Source organism: Dromiciops gliroides, chromosome 3, assembly GCF_019393635.1.
Source record: "Dromiciops gliroides isolate mDroGli1 chromosome 3, mDroGli1.pri, whole genome shotgun sequence".
Taxonomy (NCBI): Eukaryota; Metazoa; Chordata; class Mammalia; order Microbiotheria; family Microbiotheriidae; genus Dromiciops; species Dromiciops gliroides.
The window spans coordinates 243,878,122-243,902,336 of NC_057863.1; the positions used below are offsets into that span (position 1 = coordinate 243,878,122).

Here is a 24,215-nt window from a genome sequence, read left to right on the forward strand (position 1 = left end):
ATCCCTGCACATCTTCCATACAGCTCAGGCAACACACACTATGCCCTTTATTGAGATCCTAGGAGCACAGACTGGCAATACAGAGAAGGAAAAAGAAGATACATTAGGACTTCATTTTCTTGGCAGCAATGTAGACAGGAAAAAAAGTGTTTACAGGAAACACTGATGCCTCAAGTACACAATTATGCAACATGATGACCTCAGTGAAATATAACTAGACCTTCAAAATATCACCAAGTTTAAATGTGGAAAAGCAACAGTCTATGAAATTAGTCTCAAAACCCTTAAGGTGATGATGTTACCTCCACAACACTACATAAGTACTGCATGGTGGCACGAACACTATTTGTTTTACCTAATGGTAATCTTGTTTAATGGACCTCAGCATTCTTTCAAGTGTATAACTGCTAGTTTCTTTGATGACAATGCCACTAGGCAAATTCAAACTTAGTTGTCCTTATTCTCAAGTAGCTACTAAGAGTTTCAGACCAGTCTCCAGATGAATTTCAGGCTGTGAATTAACTCATAAGTCTAAATAAATAAGCCTGGCTTTGTGAATCACCCTATAAAGACTAACTTCAATTGTCAGTAGGTTCTGAAAGTTTGTTCAAGGACACAAAAGTCAGGCTCCATCTCTTACGATAGTGACATCCTACCGATTTTAAAGTCTTGTTCCAAAGCTTAAAAAGGAAAACAAAATTTACAAAGCTCAGTTTGGCTCTTATGAAGGGATGATGGTGTGGTGGACGAGCTAGGAACTGGGCCTGTGATTTTTGAAAGTCTGGATGTTCCAAACACGAAGCTTCAATTGATTAGGTTAGATTTGGCCTTAAGGAGAGAATTAAGGGCTTTCTGTTTATAGCACTATCCTTCTTGCAGATTCTTAAGATGTTGTTAATTTTGTCTTTTTTCTCAAAGCTACAAGGAATCTACCATGTTACTTCCTGACAGACACATGACGATCTTCCATAAAATTCTGGAATATTACATAGGAGGACTGCATCTTATAGCACAATTCTTATTGTTTTGTCTCAATTTTTTTCCTTCAGCTGGGGTGGGTGTGGGGCACACACAAAAAAGGAAGTGTATAAAGGCAATTTAACTATCAAGTTCAGGTTCATATGTTTACTAAGACATATTATATAAATACTGTTTTAAGAAGGGGGAAGTGAAGGAAATAAACATTCATACAGTGCCTATAATGTTCTAGGTACCATATTAAGCACTTTACAACTATTATCTCATTTGATCCTTACAACAACTCTGTGAGGTAGGTGCTGTTATTATTATCATTTTGCAGTTAAGGAAGCTGAGGCAAACAGAGATTAAGTGACTTCCTCAGGGTCACATTGTTAGTAAGCATCCGAAGCTGGATTTGAACTCAGGCCTTCTTGACTCCAAACCCAGCGCTCTATCTACTATGACACCTGGGTGCTTCAAGAGTTGTTTTAAAAATGTAAATGTATGAATGGATTTTAATTTTAAAGAAAAACAACTTCCATAGAAAACAGTAACATTCCAACTTATATTTCACCAGTCTAAAATGTGGACTACTTAAAATGGCCAAAAAAACAAATTAGTCTTCAGAGCAAATGTGCCCTTAGATAGTCACAAAAGCTGCCATACCCTAGTTAAATGCACAAGCATGCAAATACCTGAGAGAAGGCTGTGGAATAGTTTCTGGACTGGCTGGTACCTGAACACCCTTTTCCCATTCTTCTTTCCATGTATCCGCAAAGAGGTAATATTCATCTGGATTAACATGATGTGAATCTGGGAGTTTCATAGCACTGATGAGGTCCTTCCGGAACACCTATGACAAAACAGCAAACAGTAGGAGAGAAAAATGATCATGTCACTAGGGAAATGGTATCTTCCACAGAAACATTCTTAATGTCATACACAATGGTTGTTTGCAAAGGATTTGAAGCATGGGTATAAATAATCTAGCACTCCCCCTACACTTGACAATTATTTTTTAAATCCAATGTTTTAAATCAACAAAACAACTGCCTCTTTCCCTCCCATCTCCCCCCATGGAGAAAGAAAGAAAAACAAAACCCCTGTCGCACACATATAGTTGAGCAAAACAAATTCCTACATTGGTCACGTTTTTCCCCTTCCCACAAAAAAAAAGTCACAGTCTGTACTCTGAGTATATCACCCTTTTTTTTAGAGATGGATACCCCTCTACTCTTCAGGAGAGATTTAGAAAGAAGGGGGTACCTTTTCTGCTAGACACCCAAATGTTTGAATACCTAGTCCTTTGGGAAGTGGTGGTAGGATAAGAAAGAGAGATGTTAGAGCAAAGGAAACCATGCCTTCCTCCATCAAATCTGGGCTGCTGCTGGGAACTAAGAATGGGTTTTACATTTTAAAAACAATAAAACTGTATTTACAAATGTAAAAGCTATTCTTAGCTTACACAAGGACTGTAGTTTTCTGACTATTGCTTTAGAGCATCAAATTTAATGTATATTAGGCCAAATTCTGTTTCTATTTCTGTACCTCCTATAGTTGTTAGCTGGGGGCTACAGGAAATTCATTCATTCATTGAACAAACATTTATTATGTACTTATACATAGAATGATTTATTTCAACACACACTTATTAAGCACCTACTATGTGCTCTAACCTATCACATAGGAGCCTGTCCTTAATTTTTTGCCAAGGGCCCAGAATTTAACCTAACTTGTGTGAGCTCTTGTTTTCATACTCAAACAGCAAGTATGTAATAAATACTTGCAACAGACCTAGCACTTTGCTAAGACATTGGAACCATGGAAAATACAAAAGAAGCATAAGACTCACAAGGAGTCTGCTCACAAGGAATGCACACTCTAATAGGGGAAATAAGACCATAGAACACACTAAGAGAACAATCTAAGATAGCACATGTTCTTTGTAATAATAAGGAGATTTCAGGCATTTTGGTTTCATGTTCTTATAGGAAATTTCAAGAGGCCAGTGGCAGAAGATCCAAGGTATTATGGGTTTGCCTGACTTAGCAACTAGGGTGACTCCAGAAGCAGAAATGGGAGTTGCTGTCGTTCAGTCGTGATCAACTCTTTGTGACCCCACTTGGGGTTTTCTTGGCAAAGATACTAAAGTGGTTTGCCATTTCCTCCTTCAGCTCATTTTACATGTGAGGAAACTGAGCCAAATAGGGTGAAGTGACTTGCCCACAGTCATACAGCTAGTGTGTAAGGCTGAATTTGAATTCAGGTCTTCCTGATTTCAGGTGTGGCACTCTATCCACAGTACCAGCTAACTACTCCAGAAATGGTAGAGCTCCTTCCTATTCTCTATCACCACCATCACTAGGGAAGGTCTAAGTAGGAAAACGCAAATCATAGCTAAGCTGGAGGAAATTTCAGAGATCATCTAGTCTTAAGTGATTTATTCAAAGTTATATAGATAGTTAGATGGTGGCCATGACAGGAATAGGATATAAAGCGCCAGGCTTCCATTATAGTGCTCTTTCCATTATCTTTCCCTGAGAAACCTTAATACTGTTGTGGACCATGGGAACTCAAAATCATACTTCCAGAACTCTGACCTGTGCCAAAGTGGACAGAACCTTTTGCTTCCTTTTGCTTCCTTTTGCAAGTGGAAGCAAAAAAGATTCTGGGAACTCTTTTCACTTTATCTGTCGGAGTCAAAAATCAAGGCTACAAGAAATTTTAAAAGCATTTCAGGCCAAACTGATGACCAGGTGCTTACCCATTATATAATTTATCTTTCTCTAGAACTGATCATTACAGTATGAATAGGATAGAAAAACATATTATGAAACTGAATCTGAAAATTGTGCAATTAAGATCTGGTCTCTTATGTGATGTTAATTATATTCATCATCTTTAATCTAATGAGCTGTCATTGATTTACTTCTTCATTTTACACTATACTGATTTAATGAACAAAGCTGAAATTCAGATATCTTAATTCATAGAGGGACACTCTGTTTGCACATTTGGTCATCAAGTTCTGGGAGAACTTGCTTGTATTTAATCAATAAAAGTCACTTTGAAAGACTTTTGATCCAAAAATAAGTCGTCTCATTTTTTACATAGTTCTTGGTTCAGTGACTTGAACCTCCACACCTAGTAGAAGCCAATATCACCAGACAACTCCTTTTCAAACTAGTAGAAACTAAGAGATCTTTTGAAGTCTTTGAGAGGGATTTTAAAGTTTTAAAGTTTAAAGAAAACTTCCAGGGAGCCTGACTCATCCTATAGAGTGATAAGATCCAATCATTTACAGCTTAGTTGGTTAAACTCACTTTGAGGTGCTCTTGAGGTACACTGTAAATTCCATAACTCCCAGTTCCCCCAGGAATCCCATTAACCCCATGGCCATCTGTTCAATATCCCCAACTGGCAAATAAATGGAAAATTTATCATTTTCCTTCCCACAATTTGTTGGTTCCTTGTTTAATATACTTGAATCAATTTAGTGTTTAGGACTAGATTAATTGTCTAGGCAGTGAGTTAGAGGCCACCAAAAGTTGTGGACCACTAAGAAAGGGAAAAATAGGAAATAGAATATCCAAAGCTGAGAATCTGCCTTCAACATTTAAAAAACTTCCAAAGCTATGAATCTGATAAGAGAAAACCTGCACATACTGGTGTCTTAAAATTCTTTGTGTAGTTTTAAGCTTCAATAGTTTAAAATTGCACTGACTAGGGACAACCTATGGGTATACCCACTATAGATGTGAGACTTGCAAATTCTTAGATACATAGAAATGATCAGACTAAAGTTTCCTAAAGGACCATTTAATCTAGAAAAAATAGATCAGATAATTAATCGTTCCATTAAGTAAAGCCTTCGAATACCAAGATCTCAAAGTAATACAGGGTTGGTGGATAATTTTCTTTGCCTACAATTAACTGGTGTCTATACACACCTAAAACAAGTTACTCTACCCCGAGGGTCCAGAGACTTTTTCTTTCTAATCCTGCTATGAAAGTCATCAACATTACTGATTACAAAATTAAATATCCCATTACTGAGCCCCTTTAAGTTGCCAAAGTACCTGTTTCTGACCAGTACAGTTTCTCACTTTGTCCTACTTCCAGTATTAGGCAGAGACCTCTTTTATAAATTAAGGGGCAGAAAGTTCCCTAATTGATAAATGGTAAAAGGATATGAATAGACAGCTTTCAGAAGAAGAAATCCAAGCTACAATATGAAAAATGCTCTAAATCAAAGCTTCTTAAACTGTTGGTCATGAAAAATTTGGCAACATTACAAGGTTATGTTTACCTATTTTATATACCTATATACCCAGAGTCATGGTAAAAGTTTCTTGGGTGAAAAGGGGTCACAAGTGCAAAAACTTTAAGAAGCCCTGCTCTAAATCACTAATAATTAGGGAAATAATAATTAAAACAATTCTGAGGTTCTACTTCATACCAATCAAGGACAGTGTGGGCCCAGGAAAAAGATCTGATACAGAGGGAGAATCATCACACTCTAGGCCATGCAATAGAGTTACAGAGAAGGCCAGTTTACTTCACTTCCCCTTGCTCAGGAAAAGGGAAAAGTATGAGGGATGCAGGAGGTACTCTGGCCTCATGGGCCCAGGGCCAGGTGCCTCCATCTTCAACATCTTTCAAGCAAGTCTGGGAGGCAGATGAGGAAGGCCAGCTACCCAGGTTCCCCTCCCAGGAGACAACCAGGGAATGGAGATGCACAGAGTGAGCAGCAGAGGGATCTGCCCTAGCAGCTTAGCTTGGGTAATTCCTAACTGAAGTCAGAAGGGGCACAGTTTAGTCAGAGACATTGAGAAGGAAACTCAATCTCTTTGCACAGCTTGTGTCTCATAGAGATGTGACATTAAATATCTATATGCTTCCCAACCAAGTCTCCAGGGTCCATGGGAGAAGTCCTGATCCCCTTCTCCTGTTGGAGCATGAGATGGAGGCATGCTGCCAGGGGCAGGCACAGGCAGGGGCTCAAGTTTTCTCAGTCCTCTACTGTGTAGAATTTGCCCCTTTATATAGCCAGTACAGGTGGAATTTATTTTACAGACTTTTGTCTTTGGAGTTGGTTAGTTAGATGGGAAAGTGTTTCAATTCATTACATGTTCTGTGTTTAAAGAAAACTTATCAGTAATGAAAATGTAATATACAAAATCAGACTCAAAAATAAAGTTTAAAAAATTGGCGGGCAGCTAGGTGGCACAGTGGATAGGGCACTGGCCTTGGATTCAGGAGGACCTGAGTTCAAATCCAGCCTCAGATACTTGACACTAGCTGTGTGACCTTGGGCAAGTCATTTAACCCTCGTTGCCCCACAAACATTTTTTTAAAAAATTGGCAAAGTTGACAAAAAAGGAATATTACAAAGGAATATGACAAACGCTGGTGGGCCTATAGGAAAACAGGGACATTAGTGCACTGTTGGTGGAATTGTGAATTGGTCCAACTGTTCTGGAAAGCAATTCAGAACTATGCCTCCAGAGTTATTAAACTCTGCATACCCCTTTATGTGGTGATACCACATACCCCAAAGCAATCAAAGAAAGAGGAAAAGAACCCATTTATGCAAAAATATTCAGAATTGCTCTTTCTGTGGTGACAAAGAATTGGAAACTTGAAGGAGTATCCATCATCTGGTGAATGGTTGAACAAGTGATATGGTATATGAATTAGGTCGGATAGAAACCTATGAAAACATATGAAGTGAGTGAAGTAGGACAGGAATAAAATGAGTAGAAACTTGAAGAATAATTTATGCAACAATAAAAATATTGTAAAAACAAACAATTCCAAAAGACTTAAGAATTTTGATCAATATAATGACCAGCCATGATTCCTGGCTTGATAAAACATGCTACCCTCTGCTTAATAGAGAGGTGATAGATTCAGAGTGCACATTGAGACATATTTTTTGGGGGGTGAGGGGGAATGGACAATGAAAGAATTTTTTTTGGCTTGACAATGCATATGTTACAAGGACTTTCTTTTCAATAGGCAGAGGGAGTGGGGAAGGAAAGAGGAGATGGGAGGGAGAGAAGGCAGATTTTACTTAATGAAAAAAACAATTAAAAACGAGTTAGGTGGCATAATCAATTATACCTTCTATGGAAGGTATAATTTTCCAATAGGAAAAAAAGAGTGTTCTCACAACTCTTTTGAAATTTTCACCTTGACCCTTATTGCTTATTCTCAAGTAAATTCCACCTTGCCTGTGGTACCAACAGGCAAATGATGCAGGACAAATTTTAATGGCTTAGCCAGCTGGATTCAACCAAACCCAATCAAGCTTCAGAACACTCTAGTGACAGAAGAAAAACAAGGTTAACAGGCTGGTGATTACTTCCTTTCTGAAAAAAAAAAATATATTACTGGTCCAACCATTAACTCTTACAGTACCCTATTTTGACAGTTAAGACACCTGGCAAGGATGTTTTATTGCCTAAGAATTAAAGCAATTTTGAATTCTGTGGTTTTTGCCTATGTTCCCAGTAGTTCCTAATCCTGCTCCTTATGATGCCTATTATTTGACAGTTGCTAATCTGCATACTGCATGTCTCTCTATCCCTATTCACCCTGAGAGCTGGTATCTGCTTATAAACCTAGTATCCAGTATACTTAAACAAGACTGACACAAATCTATATTGAATTCTCTTCCCTCTTTTCACAGATATCAAAGAAAATAGCTAAATGACATTATGTTCCTCAGCTACACAATCCTTGACAAGTACATGGATGAATATTTTTCTTGCCTCCCCGTCCCTAGAAGTCCAGAAGGTGACTTCCTTTCATCTACTTACTGTCCTTGAATCACCAAGAGAGGCAGAGTGAACTTTACCTCTCTTTCTCAATGATTGAGATAATCCATAGAGTCTCTTGCCCAAGCACTGAGTCCTAAATGGCTAACTACCGTCAAGGGCCTGTGCCTGAACTGTTAAACCTTTGGAGAGACTTAAATTTAGCACTTTAGAACTTTTATCTTGGTACATTGAAAGGAAGTCTGCCTTTATAACTATTAGGCAGTTTAGGATAATATAACTCCTCCAGACCCTTTACCTTATACTGCCTGAGAAGTCAGTAGTTATACTTGATGGCCTAAACTAGACATGCAGAAACAAATCTCATTTGAGATCTAACCTATTCTGGATTAGCTCTTGGTTATGTTGTTTTGGTCCTGCTCCCAAGACTTATCATTGGCTTTTGCTGCCCCACTTTTGAGGCCTCAGAAGCTTATATTCTTAAATCTTCACTGTTGCTGTTCCCCATTCTGTTGCTGCCTTAACTTTTTAAAAGTATTAAAATCCAACAACTTTCTAATGCCTGATTAATAATAAGAAGAGCAATGATAATGAGAGCATTTATATAGTGCTTACCATGTGCCACACACTGTGCTAAGTGCTTTACAAGTATTTTGATTCTCATAAAAAACCCTGTGAGGTAGGCGCTATTATCCCTGTTTTATAGTTGGGGAAACTGAGGCAAACAGAAGTTAAGTGACTTGCCCAGGGTTACATAGCCAGTCAAATTCTAAGGCTGGATATCAAATAGTGCTGTTACAAGCAGGGTCATATCACATTGACCATACGTCTTGTACTTAACCTGCCTATCCAGTTTCTTCCTCTCCAGATGGGTAAACTAATGGCTATCTTTTCTGTCACTGACCATCAAACTAAACCTAATAATGATCTGAAAGACACTCCATGGAAGAACCCTGACCTTGCTCTGTTTAGTAAAGGGTCCTGACATTTCTGGTTCCTATCTTCTCTGGCTTCTCTCAATCTTAGTTTAAGTCCTATCTTCTGCAAAAGCCTTTCTCGGTTTTCCTTAATCTTAATGTCTTCCTTCTAAGACAGTCTCTAACTTATCCTGTTTACATATTATTTGCACATGGTTGTTTGCAAGTTGTCTCCCCAATTATACTGGGACCTCTTTCAGAGCAGGGATTGTGTTTCTGGCCCTTTTTTTGTATCCCTAGCACTTAGCACAGCATCTGGAACATAGAAAGTGCTTAATGAATGTTTATTGACCTGATTTGACTTGACAGAACCAGACCTTTCTCCTCTGGTTATGCTATTCACACTTTGTATGAAATACTAGAAAGTGCCTTTTTGCTAAACATATGCCCCACTCAGGCTACTGAATTGGTTGCACTCACCACAGCCTGTACCTTAGCCTCCAGAAAGTTTGTCACATTTTACAGAGATTTTTGCTATGCTTGTGGTGTTCTACAACTTTGGTAAGCAAAAGGGCTACAACTCACTTGTGTAGGAGCCTAAATTTAGAACAGTGTTTTTATAAGCAGCTTTAGATGGTTTGCAGTTGCCTTCTGAAATTGCTGCTCACTGAACTACAACCGATGAAGTTTCTTGTAGAAAGGTCCCAGCAGATGTTCACTTCTGGTAATCATAAACGGTTATGGCCAAACTTGGTTCCTCCAAGAAGCTTCCCAGCAAAGATTTTTAAATGTACTTGATGAAACAGTGATCAATATGACTAAAGGGAAATACCAGGAAGCTCCTCCATCCCAGCCAAGACTGCACAAGAAGATGGCCAGAAGTCAGAAGGCAATCAAAGTGGGGTCAGGTCAGGGGACTCAATAAATGTGATCTCTGTTAAGCCTGGCCCAGAATCAGTGGGAGCTTGGCCGGGGATTTTCAGACACACAGCAGGGAACAAAGTCAGCCTCTGGTAGATCTGCAACTGCACAAGATGGGGACAGGAACCTGTCTGGGCTGCCCTCCAAGAGCCCCAAAGCTAGCATAATCTCTAGTGTCATGTCAGGACTACAACAGGAGGAAAAAACCAGCTCCAAGGTGGAAGGAGATGGTGTAGTGCCCTGGCAACTTGCAAGGGAGGCTCTCCAAGAGCTCCTGAATTCATCATGATTTCTAATATGCAGTATAGTTACACCAGGGGCTCAAGAAGAGTCAGAGAAGTCGATGTGATTTCTGATCCATGGTGAAGGCTGGTCATGGCCAGAGAAATAGATAAAAAGCCAACTTTAAGTTAGGGGTTGTGTGGATAGATAGAGGTGGAACTGAGGCCAGTGCCTAAATTGGGTCACCAAAAGATGGGAGGAAGAAGCTGGGGATTGAGGCAGCAGTGGATGGAGCCTAGTCCCAAATGTGGGCATCAAAGAGGGCAGAGAGGGGGACCAGGAACTACTCACCCATCAGAATTATGGCATAACCGTAATAGAGATAGTGGTATTTGGATTGTAAAGGCCTAGACAATTTATTCAGTATGTCAAGAGAAGGCAGAACTTGACCCTGGTACAAAGTCTAGATCCAGGGACTGAGGCTGAAGTCATGATTTAACAGAAGAAAACTAGTAAAATGAAGAAATATTGTGTAAGAGAAACCTAAGAGGTAAATCCAGAAAAAGAGAGTAACTCTACAATAAATACTAGCAGAAACTTGAGGGAAAGCATCAGTATGCATGGAAGAAAAGTAAGAGATTAAAAAAAAATAGTGCTGCCAAGTTAAAAACAGATGGTTTAATGGACATGGCACTGGACTTAGAGATTGAACCTTGGACAATAACTGGCTATGTGACCCTGGGCAAGTCATTAAAGCTCCTGATGGTTTAGTTTATTTATCTTTAAAATGAAGGAGTTGGACTTGATGGCTTCCTTTCATCTTTAAATCAATGTTCCTAAGATCCTTAAAAAAAACCCAACAAACTTAAGATGGAAGGGATGACATCATACCCAAATAGTAAACTCCCTAAAAAAAGAATGGAGAAAATAGTAGTAAATGATTCGAGATAACAAAAAAATGTTAGAACAAAGTTATGACTGGAAAAAATCAGAGGAATATGTAAGGTAGCTATCAAAAACAAATGACCAAGGGAAAAGATCAAGGAAAGATAATTTAAGAATCATTGGACTTCCTGAAAACCATGACCAAAAAATCTCTGGATATCAAAATTTAAGAAATCATAAAAGAAAATTGCCCAGATTTAAGAGAATCAGAAAGCAAAAAGAAAATATAAAGAATCCAATGGTCATTTCCTGAAACTCTAAAATGAAAATACTAGAAACATTTGAGCCAAAATCCAGAGCTTCCATGCTGATTCCAAGGGGACTTTTCAACCCATACTATCAAGGCAATAGCCAAAAAAAGAGCTTTTTCCCCTCCAGGGGATGCCCCTCACATGGGTAGGCAAAGGAGGGGACCACCAGGCCCCTCAAGGCATAACAAACAACATGGCAAGGGGGTCTAAGATGCAATTGCTTGTGGCGGGGCCATAATTATAAAACTAAAAATATAATTTTACATAATTTATTTGTATATTCAATGTCATACCAATCAATCCAGCAGTGTTAATCTATTGAACTGGAAAATGCAGTAACAATTTATAAGGAGGAACAAAACGTCAAGAATCTCAAGGGGAAATAATGGGGAACAAGTTGGAAGGAAGGTTGTCTAGCAGTACCACATCTCAAACTATACTATAAAGCCGTAATGGGAAAAGCTGACTGATAGCATAGATGAAGTATACAAGCTACAAAAGCCAACAACCAAATTGTTCAACAAAACTAGGGTCAATAACTATGGGGTAAAGATTCACTTTTTGACAAAAACTGCTGGGAAAACTGGCAAACAAACTGGCAAAAATTAGACTTAAAGTCTTATGCCTTAAACCACAAGGAGCTTTGAATGCATATATAAACTAAAATATAAAAGGTCATATCATAAACAAATTAGAGAAGGGAAGAACTTTCACAACTACAGACAAAGAAGGCTTTAAACTAAACAAGGCCTCTTTGTTGTTTTTCAGTCATTAAAGTTGTGTCCAACTCTTCATGACCCCACAGACCACAGCATTCCAGATCCTTCTATACTCCACTATCTCTCATAGAGATGATCAATAAAAGATAAAATGGAGAGCAATATAATGTAAAATTTAAAAAGCTTTTTGTACAACTAAAAATCAACGCAATTAGAACTACAAGAGAATGAGTTAGGAAAACAAATCTTTGCGACAAATTTCTCTCACAAAGGTTTGATATCCCAGTTTTGTAGGAAATTGATACAAATCTTTAAGAATAAAAGCCATTCCCCAATAGACAAATGCTCAAAGGCTATGAATAGGCAATTCTTAAAAGAAGAAAGGAAAGCTACCAATAACCATTTAAAAATACTCCAAACTACTACTAACTACCACAACCCCACTACTACCACTATCACCACTACAATGTCTCTAAGGTTCCACCTCATTCCCATCATTTTGGGCATGAGGACAAATAAGGACAAAGGCAAGTGTTAAAGGACTGTGCATATGCTCTCTACCAACAGTAATTTAATGTGCTCGTGAAGTCACTCAACTATTCTGGAAAGAGGAATTAGATGTTGGAAAGAAATGTAAAGAAATAAAAGCTTTAGAAGGAACTTTTAAGAATTTAATGAGTGCTAGAAATGGAGATTTAAAATGGCTGTTGTGTATTATGGTAGAGTTGTAAACCAATTCAACACTTAATCATATTAATTAACTTAAAAATAACCACAGCCTACTTTAATCATGAGCACTGAAATTTGCTGTGTGAGGTTATACTTATTGGGACTGAAAATATGATGTATTTACTACCTATGATCTCACTTTAATCTGGATGAAGTCATAAAAATCATGACAAGGAAAATACTAGAGACTCCAGACTTAAAGCTGAGTGGAGCATCCAAATTTAAAACCAGTTTTGGATCCTCCAGACCCATTACCTCTACTGTTTTGCTTCTCCTTTTTCAGAGGGAAAGTTTCTCATCTGTCAGACTATAATTCTAATTATTATACCCCTTGAACAGTGGGTATTTAAAATGTACAAATCATCTGTTCCAAAAAGAGCCACGCCTTTTAAACCAGTGTCAGAATTTAGGGAGTTCTATCCTACTATTTCTATTAAAGGATAGTCTGTAACTTTCAGACTTAGGCTTGAAAGAATATCTTAGTATTGTTACCAAAATGTCCTTGTCTTTCCCTTCTTAGAGAAAAATTTCTCTAGCTACTACAGGAGAAACTTAAGTGCATTATAAATGTCAGTCACCACATGTCCCTACACTCACTGTGATGGGAATGTGTGGATAGAAGAAAAACTTTCTTGTAAGAATTAGCCACTTACAAGTTGTGCCATATATGTATTCAGCCCAAAAAGTGGTCCTATGTGAAGGTGCTAATCTTCTTTGGGACTTTATTGAAAGTATATTAAATTTTCCTCACCACTAATACTTCCTTAAAGTACCAAGGCCTCCCAAATAAGATACACTGCAAGAGGACATAAGCTCCCCTGGATTCAGAACTGCCACTATCTGTCTAACCTGAAAAATCCTTACTAAAGGCTTGAACTGTGCAGTGTGTTCAGATGTTGTTCTGCACTTGCAAAGCTGTATCCCAATGCGAGCTCTACTCTGCTGATACTTAGATTCCTGAGGATGTTAAACATGGAAATTGAAAGTTATTTGAGGATGCTCCAAATTCTGCTGAATGGAAGGACAGTATAGAAAAGGATCACCTTCTTGTATTTGTCTTGAGAAGCCATTGGTCTTTGGGGTTATGTTCAAAATGGGCTGGTCCCAATAGGCCACAGTCACTAATTATATTAAAAACTTATCATCCTAATTTTTAGTCTCCTTTAAATGACTCTTTCCCTTACTTCACTAGGAACCAATGTGTTTCTGGCTTAGTTTATCTATAGTATTCATACTTATCCATGTTTATCTATAAATCTGGTTGTATAGGGCATGTGATCCAGGATATATGACACTGAATACTTTATTTTTGCTATACTATTCTCAAAATAAAGAAGATTGAGGGCAACTAGGTGGCACAATGGATAGAAAGCTCAGGAAGACCTGAGTTCAAATCTAGCTTCAGACATTTATTAGTTGTGTGACCCTTGGCAAGTCACTTCACCCTGTTTGCCTCAGTTTTCTCATCTGTAAAATGAGCTGGAGAAGGAAATGGCAAATCAGTCTAGTATCTTTGCCCCAAATAGGATCACAAAGAGTCAGACACAATGGAAACAAATAAATAACAACAAAAAATCAAGCTTTTAGCTAGTATCCTAGAGAAGTAGTGTCCAACTCAAATAGGAATGGATCATGACGAGCAGTCTATTCACTTAGAAAGCCACAAATTAACACTACATTGTATTATATTTTAATTTGTTTTTTAAATTCACAATTACATTTTAATCTGATTCCCCAAGTCTGACACCTTTGTTTAGAGCAAGTAAGCAATGGCACAGCCAATTTCCTTGACAACTTATAGCCAAAGTGGTAGCCATCCCTGATATGCCACAGAGATCAAAGAAGTAGGAAAATGACTCATTTAAAAATATTTATAGGAGCATTTTTTGTTTGTTTGTTTTGGTGAGGCAATTGGGGTTAAGTGACTTGCCCAGGGTCACACAGCTAGTAAGTGTCAAATATCTGAGGCCGGATTTGAACTCAGGTCCTTCTGAATCAAGGGCCGGTGCTCTATCCACTGCACCACCTACCTGCCCCTAGGAGCTCTTTTTTGCAGGGAAAAAGAACAGGAGTCTAAGGAGGGGCTTGTCAATTAGGAAATGACTGAACAAACTGGTATATGAATGTAATGGAATAATTTTGTACCAAAAGAAATGGAAAAAAGAGGAACAGTTTCAGAGAAACCTGAGAAGACATGTATGAACTGATGCAGAAGGATAACAATTTATACAAAATAACAACATTGTAAAGACATTCAGCTCTGAAAGACTTAAGAATGCTGATTATTATAATAAATGATAAAGAGGATGGTTTCGAAGAAACCTGAGAAGACTAGTACAAAATATTGCAGAATGAGCAAAAGAACCAGGAGAACAATTCTCTAAGGAATTATTTGTATCAAATTAACAAAAATGACTTGGCAGACTTTGATCCAAAATCAGAATATAACCCTCATTTTTCTTCCACATCTGCTATTGTATTTGTGAACCACTTATAATAAACATTCATATAATACAATTTTTTCAACCATTCCCCATCTACTGGGCACCCTTTTAGTTTCTGTTTTTTTTCCCCCACCATAAAAAGAGCTATAATAAATATTTTTGTATCTATGGTTGTTTTTCATTTTTTTTTTCTTTAATCACTTTGAGGTATAGGCTTAATAGTAGTATTTCTGGGTCAAAGGGTATGCACAATAACTTTTGTGGTGTAGTTTCAGAAAGAGAAGCTTTTGAAACTCCTGTTAACCCCTTTCAGTGTCAAGGATGTCCAAGTTCTGGCTCCTCTTACATTCTCAAAGCCTGCTGAGGTCTTAGATAAAGTCCCCCAATATTACTAAGAGTCACGGGGGCAGAACAAGAATATCTATAATTCACCTTCAAACCCTCCCTTCCCTTCTTTTCTATCTCCTTTCCTTTCTTTTCCCTTCATTCTTCTGTCCTTCCTTCCTTTGTCCCTCCCTCTTTTCCCATATTTTAGAGTTGCAGAGTTCCAAATTGGGTCCTTCCAGAACACCATAGGCTTGATATTCTTTTGCCTACCTGTTAAGTCTACTAGTGGTGAGGAGAGGGCTAGACATGACTCAGTTCCTCCTCCCAGAAGGCAGCAGTAATAAGGCCAAGCTAACTTAAGTGGACCATAAATGGTAAAACACAGCCTAATGTAACAAAACAATAAACACAGCATTGATATTGAAACATTTCAACTGATGGCTCATGACAGAATACAGAATAACTCAACATCTCAAATGGCTTTTTTTACCTCACTGATTCAGGAGTTCTCTCCAATGATACAGATACAATGATACATGTATCTATGGCATCTATAGAATGAACATTGCTAAAATCAAACAATCTTGTCTAAATGAAATAAGCAACTTATCCTACTTCCCAATTTGAAACTGAGACTAACAATACTAAACTAAACCTCCCTCCTCTGATATGCCTACTTTCATTAGGGAAGATTTAAAATGAATAGAATGACCTGAACAACTTAGGGAAAAGAGAAATAATATAAATATGCTGGTGACAAGATAGTAATAAAAAGCTACATTTCCTCTCTGAGATTCTTGTCCAAATTCAATTTAATTGAGAACTCCATAGTGACTGAGCTGTGTCTAAAGGAAAGTAAAACTTAAATATGATTAAAACTATTTTCCCTATGAAGTGATATCACAAATATATCTGCTTAAAAGATGTTTTACCAAAAAATAACAACAAAACCTTTACTCTCCTATATTAGCTGAGTGCTAAGACTGAATCACCTTCATCCTGACAAAGTCATTTTGACCCTCGGGTAATTTCATTTTCAAGTACCATTGAAGTGAATTTAATTTCCTTCTCTGGTGAAACAGTGGTGGCAGCTGAAACCTACAAAATTATGATTCATATGAAAGGACAGAACTGTGAGAAATCCTGTTTAAGAAAGGTCTAATATACAAAGCCTAATATTCTTTATCCCACTCCTATCATCTTACTCTTACTCATAAATAAATCTAATTTTTTTCTAAAAGTGATCTGCAGCAGGAGTTTTAATGTCATGGACCTCTATGGCAATCTAGCAAAGCCTACTATGTGTGTGGTTTGTTGTGGTGCAGTGTTCTACAGGCCTCCCTGGACCATAAATGCTTAGCTCCTAACACCAGGAGCAGAAATTCATAATGGAAAGAAATGCTAAATTTCAGTTAAAGGTTAATGAAAATAAATACACAATTTTTCTCCATCCAAGTTCACTGATCTTTAACTCTTCCTGTGGACCCCAAATAAGGCACCCCAGAATTCTATAGTATTTAAAGCTGGCATGGGGCAGCTAGGTGGCGCAGTGGATAGAGCACTGGCCCTTCAGTCAGGAGTACCTGAGTTCAAATCCAGCCTCAGACACTTAACACTTACTAGCTGTGTGACCCTGGGCAAGTCACTTAACGCCAATTGCCTCACTAAAAAAACAAAACAAAACAAAAAAACCCTGGCAACCCATTAAAATATATCATTTGCTATTTTAGCAATTAAAGAGGCAAAAATTGGTGCCAAAAACATAAATTTTAGCTATAGGCCTAACAGAAAATAGAAACCAACTTGCCTAAGTAGAACCATGGTTTCCCCTTTAATCATGCCAGATACTGAATAACTTAGCAGAAGGATATAATGTCATATCTGTAATGCCTTCGTACTCGATGTAGTCACTTATAAAAACCTGTTGTGTACAGTTCTGAAGTGGCTTGCAAAGCCCTCTGAATATTTACTAAGCAGCTCAATATTCATGCATTTTTGTTAGATTAACTCAGAGGGCCCTAGATAGGCTGATGAAAAAAAGAAAGAAAGAAAAGTCCACGGAACATGGCTCTCATCCATTATTTCAGAAATACTAAACCATTTAGGGTGTAGAACTTGGCTATGGAGGCTGAAGCATCTCCTGTAGCAGGTACTCAAATAAAGTGACACATATTTTTCTTTAGCAGTTTTGCCAAAACAAAAGAGACCCAAATCTGTTCAACTACATAGTGATTTTCTCTTCCTCCTTTGTTGGGATGTCCCTTCAGGCTGGTTATGATCTTACAGAACAGCCCTTTTAAGGACTGTCAGATCTACATCTCATACCATAGCATAGTTCAGTATTCTACAAGCCTTCCTGACCCCTAAGTGTTTAGCTCCTAACAGCCAGAGAAGAAATCTTATTTGTGGTGTGAAAAGATATAGGAATGGAAGCCCCAAACATGCAGAAAGAAATCTGAACAATCACTTTAAGCATTTTTGTTGTTGTTGTTCAGTTGTGTCTGACTCTTCATGATACCATTTGGGGTTTTCTTGGCAAAGATAATGGAGTGGTTTGTCTTTTCCTTCTCCAGCTCATTTTACATGTGAGGAAACTGAGGGAAACAGGGTGAAGTGACTTGCCCAGGGTCACACAGCTAGTGTCTGAGGCTGGATTTGAACTCAGGTCTTCCTGACTCCAGGTCCAGTTCTCTATCCACTGTACCACTTAGTTGCCCACCTTAAGCATATAAAGTTGAAAAGAACTGAAGCCTTGGAATTAGGAACTCGGTGTGTGATTGTACCTTTTAGTGCTCTAGAACAGAGGTGTCAAAAACTCTGCCAATGGGCCCCACTGTGGCTCAAACGACATTAAAATGTAACCAGGAAACAGTTAAAATTAGTAAAAATACAATCAAGAATATATAATGGTAATTTGTAGTTTCTAAGTCAATATACTGCCCAGAGAGATCCTTATGTCTAGTTTAGTGGCCCCATTTCTATTTAAGTTTCACAGCCTTGCTCTAGGCAACTAAAACTTTAAGTTACAGAAGAATTGCTGATCTACATTGGTAAAGAGAGTTTTCATACCTGGAGCTCTCAACATGAATAAAATCAGAAGTCCAACTTCCAACCTTCCACAACCCACTCCCCCTCCCCTCCTAGGTCTTATGAGAAGTATCTAGATCAAGCATTTCATGGCAAAAACAATTGTGATAAAGTTATCTTCAAGGTAATTGCGATATCTCTTTGCTTTTGAAAATGTATGCGTTCTTCACGGCAAATAATGAAATTCTAGGGAAGGGGGGGGGGCGGAATAGGCATTTAAATAGCACCTACTACATGCCAGGTACTGTGCTAAATATTTAACAAATATTATCTTATCTGATCTTCAAAACAATGCCGGGAGGTAGGTGCTGTTACTATCTTCATTTTATATTTGAGGAAACTGAGGCAAATAAAGGTTATAAGTAACTTGCCCAGGATTACACAGCTAGCCACTAAGTGAGGTAACATTTGAAAAATAACATGAAGATTTTCTGTGGGGCCACAGTGACCTGCTTTTACAACCTCCTAGGACAAGGGTTCTTAACCTTTTTGTGTAATGGATACCTCTGGCAGTCTGATAAAATTTATGGACCCCTTCCTAGAATACTGTCTTTAAGTGATTAAAATAAAATACACAGATTGCAAAGGAAAACAATGATAATGAAATATAATTGGCAAAATATTAAAGAAAAATAAAAAGTTCCTGCACTGCAGATTAAGAACCCTGGATATTAATGTCAGTGGAGTCGGACACTAAATTCTTAGAAATCTGAAAGCAAAGAAGTTCTACAAACAGAGGGCTCTATTAAAGGTAACAGTGCCTCTATCAGGCCACAATAATGAAGACACTTCGCAAATAAAAAAGTTTTCATTTGTTCCCAAATTAAAGATTATAAACAGGGAGCCATGGACTTCCACAATGAAACCCTAACCATCTAGGTAACTGAATTAAGGATTTATTTTAAAGACTTACTCAATTATGTCTGCTCTTGTACTCATCTGTAGTTTCCCCCAAAAGTCCCTGAAAGTTCCTTTCTGCTTACCAGATATAAGGTCATATATAGTCAAAAGGGGATTTTTAGGCTGATGCCCAGGACCAAAGATAAGCATCAGTGAAGTCCAAGAGCCTATGTTCATCTTAGCCACTTAGAAAATCAGCAAAAACCAGGAAAATTTCTTTATGAACTCAATTAAAACATCAATACTTAACCTGCCAGACTAGCAAAATGAATATGCCCTTCAGAGGGAATTTTCCTTCTTGCTGAATCAGGATCTTTCGACTGTAACATACATCCTAGACCACTCTGCTAATTAATATTTCCTCAGTGGTCAGCTATTCAAAGAAGTGATAGCCTCATCTCTGTACAATATTTCTTAGAGCTAGAAGGAAACTTTACTTCCCTGTGTGACACAAAAGAGAATCCTACTTTATCCATGCGAGAGGGGCAATTGCAATTCATATCAGCTTAAAGTTTAAAATATTTAATTGACTATAAAATGAATGTCTCCAGGCAGAAAATAACCATGAGGAAAGCAGCAATGCTTTTTTTTTCTTTTTAAAGGGAACATTTATCTTTATTGCAGATTGAGATTTTATAAAGAAAAATCCTCCATAATGAACTATTCCCAATACCAATTTACTAAAATATACAAAAAGAGCTCTCCTTTCTCCCTTGTTCCCAAATAATAACACTTATCTATGCCTTTTGGGGAGGGGGTGTTGTTTTTGTTTTTTGCAGGGCAATGAGGGTTAAGTGACTTGCCCAGGGTCACACAGCTAGTAAGTGTGTCAAGTGTCTGATGCTGAATTTGAACTCAGGTCCTCCTGAATTCAAGGCCAGTGCTTTATCCACTGCACCACCTAGCTGCCCCTTATCTATGCCTTTTTACAACAGTAGAGTAACTTCCTAATATAGCACAAAAACTCCACTGAATCCTCCACTACGAGAAAAAAAAATTGAGCCAACCAATAAAGAGAAGGGAGCTGATAGTACAGGGTGAGCCAAAAGTCTCGAAGGGGTTTCAATATTTAATAATTCCTTTATTTTTTGTTTTTGATTTATAATACCATAGCATATATAGGAAATTAATTTACATCTATAATTTAAATCTATACAGAAAAAATAATTTTCAAAAAGTTATTAAAATTGGGGCAGCTAGGTGGCACAGTGGATAGAGCACCAGCCCTGGATTCAGGAGAACCCGAGTTCAAATCTGGCCTCAGACACTTAACACTTACTAGCTCTGTGACCCTGGGCAAGTCACTTAACCCCAACTGCCTCACCAAAAAAAAAAAAAGTTATTAACCCCTCATGACTTTTGACCTACTCTGTACATGCAGCATTCTGCATCCCTAGTACCTCAACTTAATTTCTCTGAGAGGAAGATTGGTGACTGATTAATTTGAATTCTATGTTATTTTTATGTTGTTTTCACTATTACTGCATGTTTACCAATGTCAGTAGCACTGAATATGTACCATGCACAGGGCTAAGTGCTGGGGACACAAAGAAAAGCCAAAAAACACAGTTGCTGCCAACAAGGGCCTCATATTCTAATGGAAGAAGCAACATGCAAACAAATTACACTCATACAAGATATATACAGTATAAATGGAACGTAATCTCAGAGGAAAGACTCTAGCAGTGGGAGTAGGGGAAAGGAAGGAGACAGGGACTAGGAAAAGCCTACTGTAGAATGTAGGATTTGAGTTATCTTAAAGTGAGCCAGGTGGTGGAAAGAAGTGAGGAGGGAGGAGAGCATTCTAGGCATGGGAGAAAGGAAATACAAAGTCATGGGATTAGGAGACAGAGTTTTGTGTTCATGGAACATGAAAAAGCCAGTGTCACTGGATTATGGAGTATGTGGAGGGGAGTAAAGGATAATAAAACTGGAAAAAATATGAAGGAACCAGGTTGTAAAGACAAACAGAGAATTTTCTATTTGATCTTGGAGAGAATATAGAGCCACTGTAGTTTAGTAAGTTGAGGGTCAAACCAATACTTTAGAAAGGTCACCTTAGGAGAGAGAGATAGTAGAGCTACATTGGAGTGGGGAGAGACTTGAGGCAAGAAGGCTAACCAGCAGGATGTAAAAACAACCCAGCCATGAACTGAGGAGGGGGTATGTAAGGGTGGGAAATGGAGACAGCTGTATGAGTGGAGAGAAGGGGACATAGATGAGAGGCCTTGTGAAGGTATAAACAATAAGACTTGGCAAAGATCTGGATACATAGGGTAAGGGTAAAGGGTCAAGGATAACACCAATGTTTCAAGTCTGGGAGAACTGGCAGAGATGATCAAGAAAGATGAGGATTGAAAAAAAGGCCATTGGAGGCAGTGAGGTGACGCAGTGTATAGAGCACTGGCCCTGGAGTCAGGAGGACCTGAGTTCAAATCAAGCCTCAGATACTTGACCCTTACTAGCTGTGTGACCCTGGGCAAGTCACTTAACCCCAATTGCCTTATCAAAAAACAAAAAAAACAAACAAAAAAAAAAATAAATAAAAAATTTAAAAAAAAGGTCATTAGGTTTGCCAGTTAAGAGACATCACCAGCAAAAGTGGATGAAATTGTAGTTTCATTCAAATGATGAGGTTGGAAGGCAGACTGCAGAGAGTACAGAAGAAAGGAAGGGGAGGTACCAACTGTAGACAACATTCTCAAGTTTAGCCACAAAAGAGAGGAAAGATATAGAATGATAGATAGTAGGTCAAGTGAAGGTTTGTTTTTTTTTTAAGGATGGGGAAAACATGGGAATATTTATCACAGCAGGGAAGGAGTCAGCAGAAAAGATGAATACAAAGGATTTTGCCTTGGCAACGAAACTGAGGCTATCTCTTTCATGAGAGACGAAGATAGTGGGGGATGTCATGTGAGTGATGTGAGATAAGGAGAGAAGAGAGAGCTCTTGGTAAATGGCCTCAATTTTTTTGTCAAGTATATGGTGAGGTCTTCAGCTGAAAAGTTTGAGGTAGAGAAGTGCCAGAGAAGTTTTAAGAAGAATGAAAAGGTTTGGAATAGTAAATGCAATGAGTGAAAAACAGCAAATGGATTAGGTAGGGTCAACAGGATGGAACCAAGTCTCAGTGAGGATTAGAAACTGGAAGAAGAAGAAGAAGAAAGAAAAGATTTAAAATGAAATCAAGTTTGCTAATTATGAAAGAAGGCATTTTGGGGAGCACAGTGGAGGATGGGATGAGGTTAATCTCAAATGGGACACTGCAGGATTAGGTCTGAGCGATATCCCCCAGCAGCCATGGGAGGTTCAGAATTGCTGGGATGATCAAAGTTTGCAAGGGTGTGAATAGGCTAACCACTGAAGAATACATTTCTGAATTCTTCACATTTTGTAGTTTCTTAAGGCACAATAATACTTTTTTGTATTCATATATCACAATTTGTCCAACCATTACCCAATAAACAGAAACTCTTTGTTTCCAATTTTTGCTACCACCACCAAGAATGCTGCTATATACATTTTGTAACTCTATCTGAGAGTTTTTAAATAAGTATCACTGGGGCATGTACTCAGTAGTGGTATAGCTCAGTCAAAGGCTATGAGTAGTTTAGAGTCCATGATAGCAATAATACTTAATAAGGAAGCATTCTAGTGGCTACTTTTCTCAGTGCAAGTGCCTGGCATCCTAAAGGATTTTCTTGCTTAGTAACATACCATCATCATCATTATATCATCACCACCACCACCACCACCACAACAACAATAGCAGCTTCTAATTATACAGTGTTCCATGGTTGTAAAGAGCTTTATAAACATATCATCTATGAGGCTGTGCTGTGAAGATTATTATTTCCATTTTACAGATAAGAGGTTGAATTAACTTATCAAAGATTATACAGCTACTTAGTTGCAGAGTTAGGATTCAAACTCAGGTCTCCTGACTTTAAGATATAGCAGAGAATAAAGTATTCCACATTTCATTTTCAAATAAATGTAACATTCACTTAAGCACAAAAAATGTAAAAAATTTAATGATTTTTGATAAAAAACCTTTCTAAAATGCATTACATGCTTCCCTGCCTTCTGAAATTAGGTGTATTGAAGATAATTTAACTTTTTCTTAATGGCTCAGTATCATCATCATGAACATCAATTTCTATAATGCTATAATACAGCGATGCCCCTAGGGAATATGGAGGTGTGTGAGGCTCCTTGATACATAGCCTTAGACTGTCATGCTTTGTGAGTTTGGAGGTCTCCTTAATTTTTTTTCTCCTTCCCTCTTTCAAAAGTATTATGCTGCTTTCACTGTGTTTGCCTCTAGCATTCTCATCCCTTCAAATTTGTTACTTCTACTGTCCTCTGATTCTAGGAATGAGATCATAAAATTCACTAGAATTTTTTGTAAAGTAAGAGTAAATAGGTTCAGCTCAGTGTACAGTCTTTGTGATAAGCACAATGGCAGCTGAAAGGCTTTTGTTAAGTATTATCTGGTTCTTGGATATGTTTAGGATTTGATTCAATTGAATAACTCTTTATTAAATGTCTACCATGTTTAAGAATTATACTAAATGGATACAAAGACAAAAATGACACAATCCTGTCCTCAAGGAGATTACAATCTTCTGGGATAAATAACATTTTACAGATAAGAAACACAAAAATCATATCAAATAAATACAAAGCAACAGGAAGGGGGATGAACTAACAACTGTTAGAGCCCATGAAAAGACTTCTGTGAAAAATGGCATTTGAACTCATCTTGAAGGGAGTTAGGGATTCTGAGAAACAGAGGTGAGAAAGGATAATATAGTCTAAGTGCAGGACCAGCTTTGTGCAAAGACATGGCATTGACATAGAATTTGGGGTAACAATAAGCAAACTAGTTTAATGGAACACAGAGAAGTATGTGTGAAGAGAAGTAACAAGAAATAAGTTTGGGAGGGCAAAATAGAGCTAGACTGTCAGGGCCTTTAAAAACAAGGCTGAGGATAATGAAAATTGTTGGAGA

General features: G+C 37.9%; 1 protein-coding gene across 3 annotated transcripts in view; it reads right to left on the minus strand.

Annotated features, from left to right (window-relative positions):
* JADE3 (jade family PHD finger 3) overlaps positions 1 to 24,215 on the minus strand; it is a 208,109-nt gene that overhangs the window by 47,404 nt on the left and 136,490 nt on the right. For 2 of the 3 annotated variants that reach the window (XM_043997752.1, XM_043997751.1), the window contains one exon: positions 1,656 to 1,813. In XM_043997752.1, the coding sequence (XP_043853687.1) occupies positions 1,656 to 1,786 (131 nt within the window). In that variant the 5' untranslated portion in view covers positions 1,787 to 1,813. The remainder of the gene's footprint in view (positions 1 to 1,655; positions 1,814 to 24,215) is intronic. The other variant, XM_043997753.1, reaches the window with a different exon arrangement.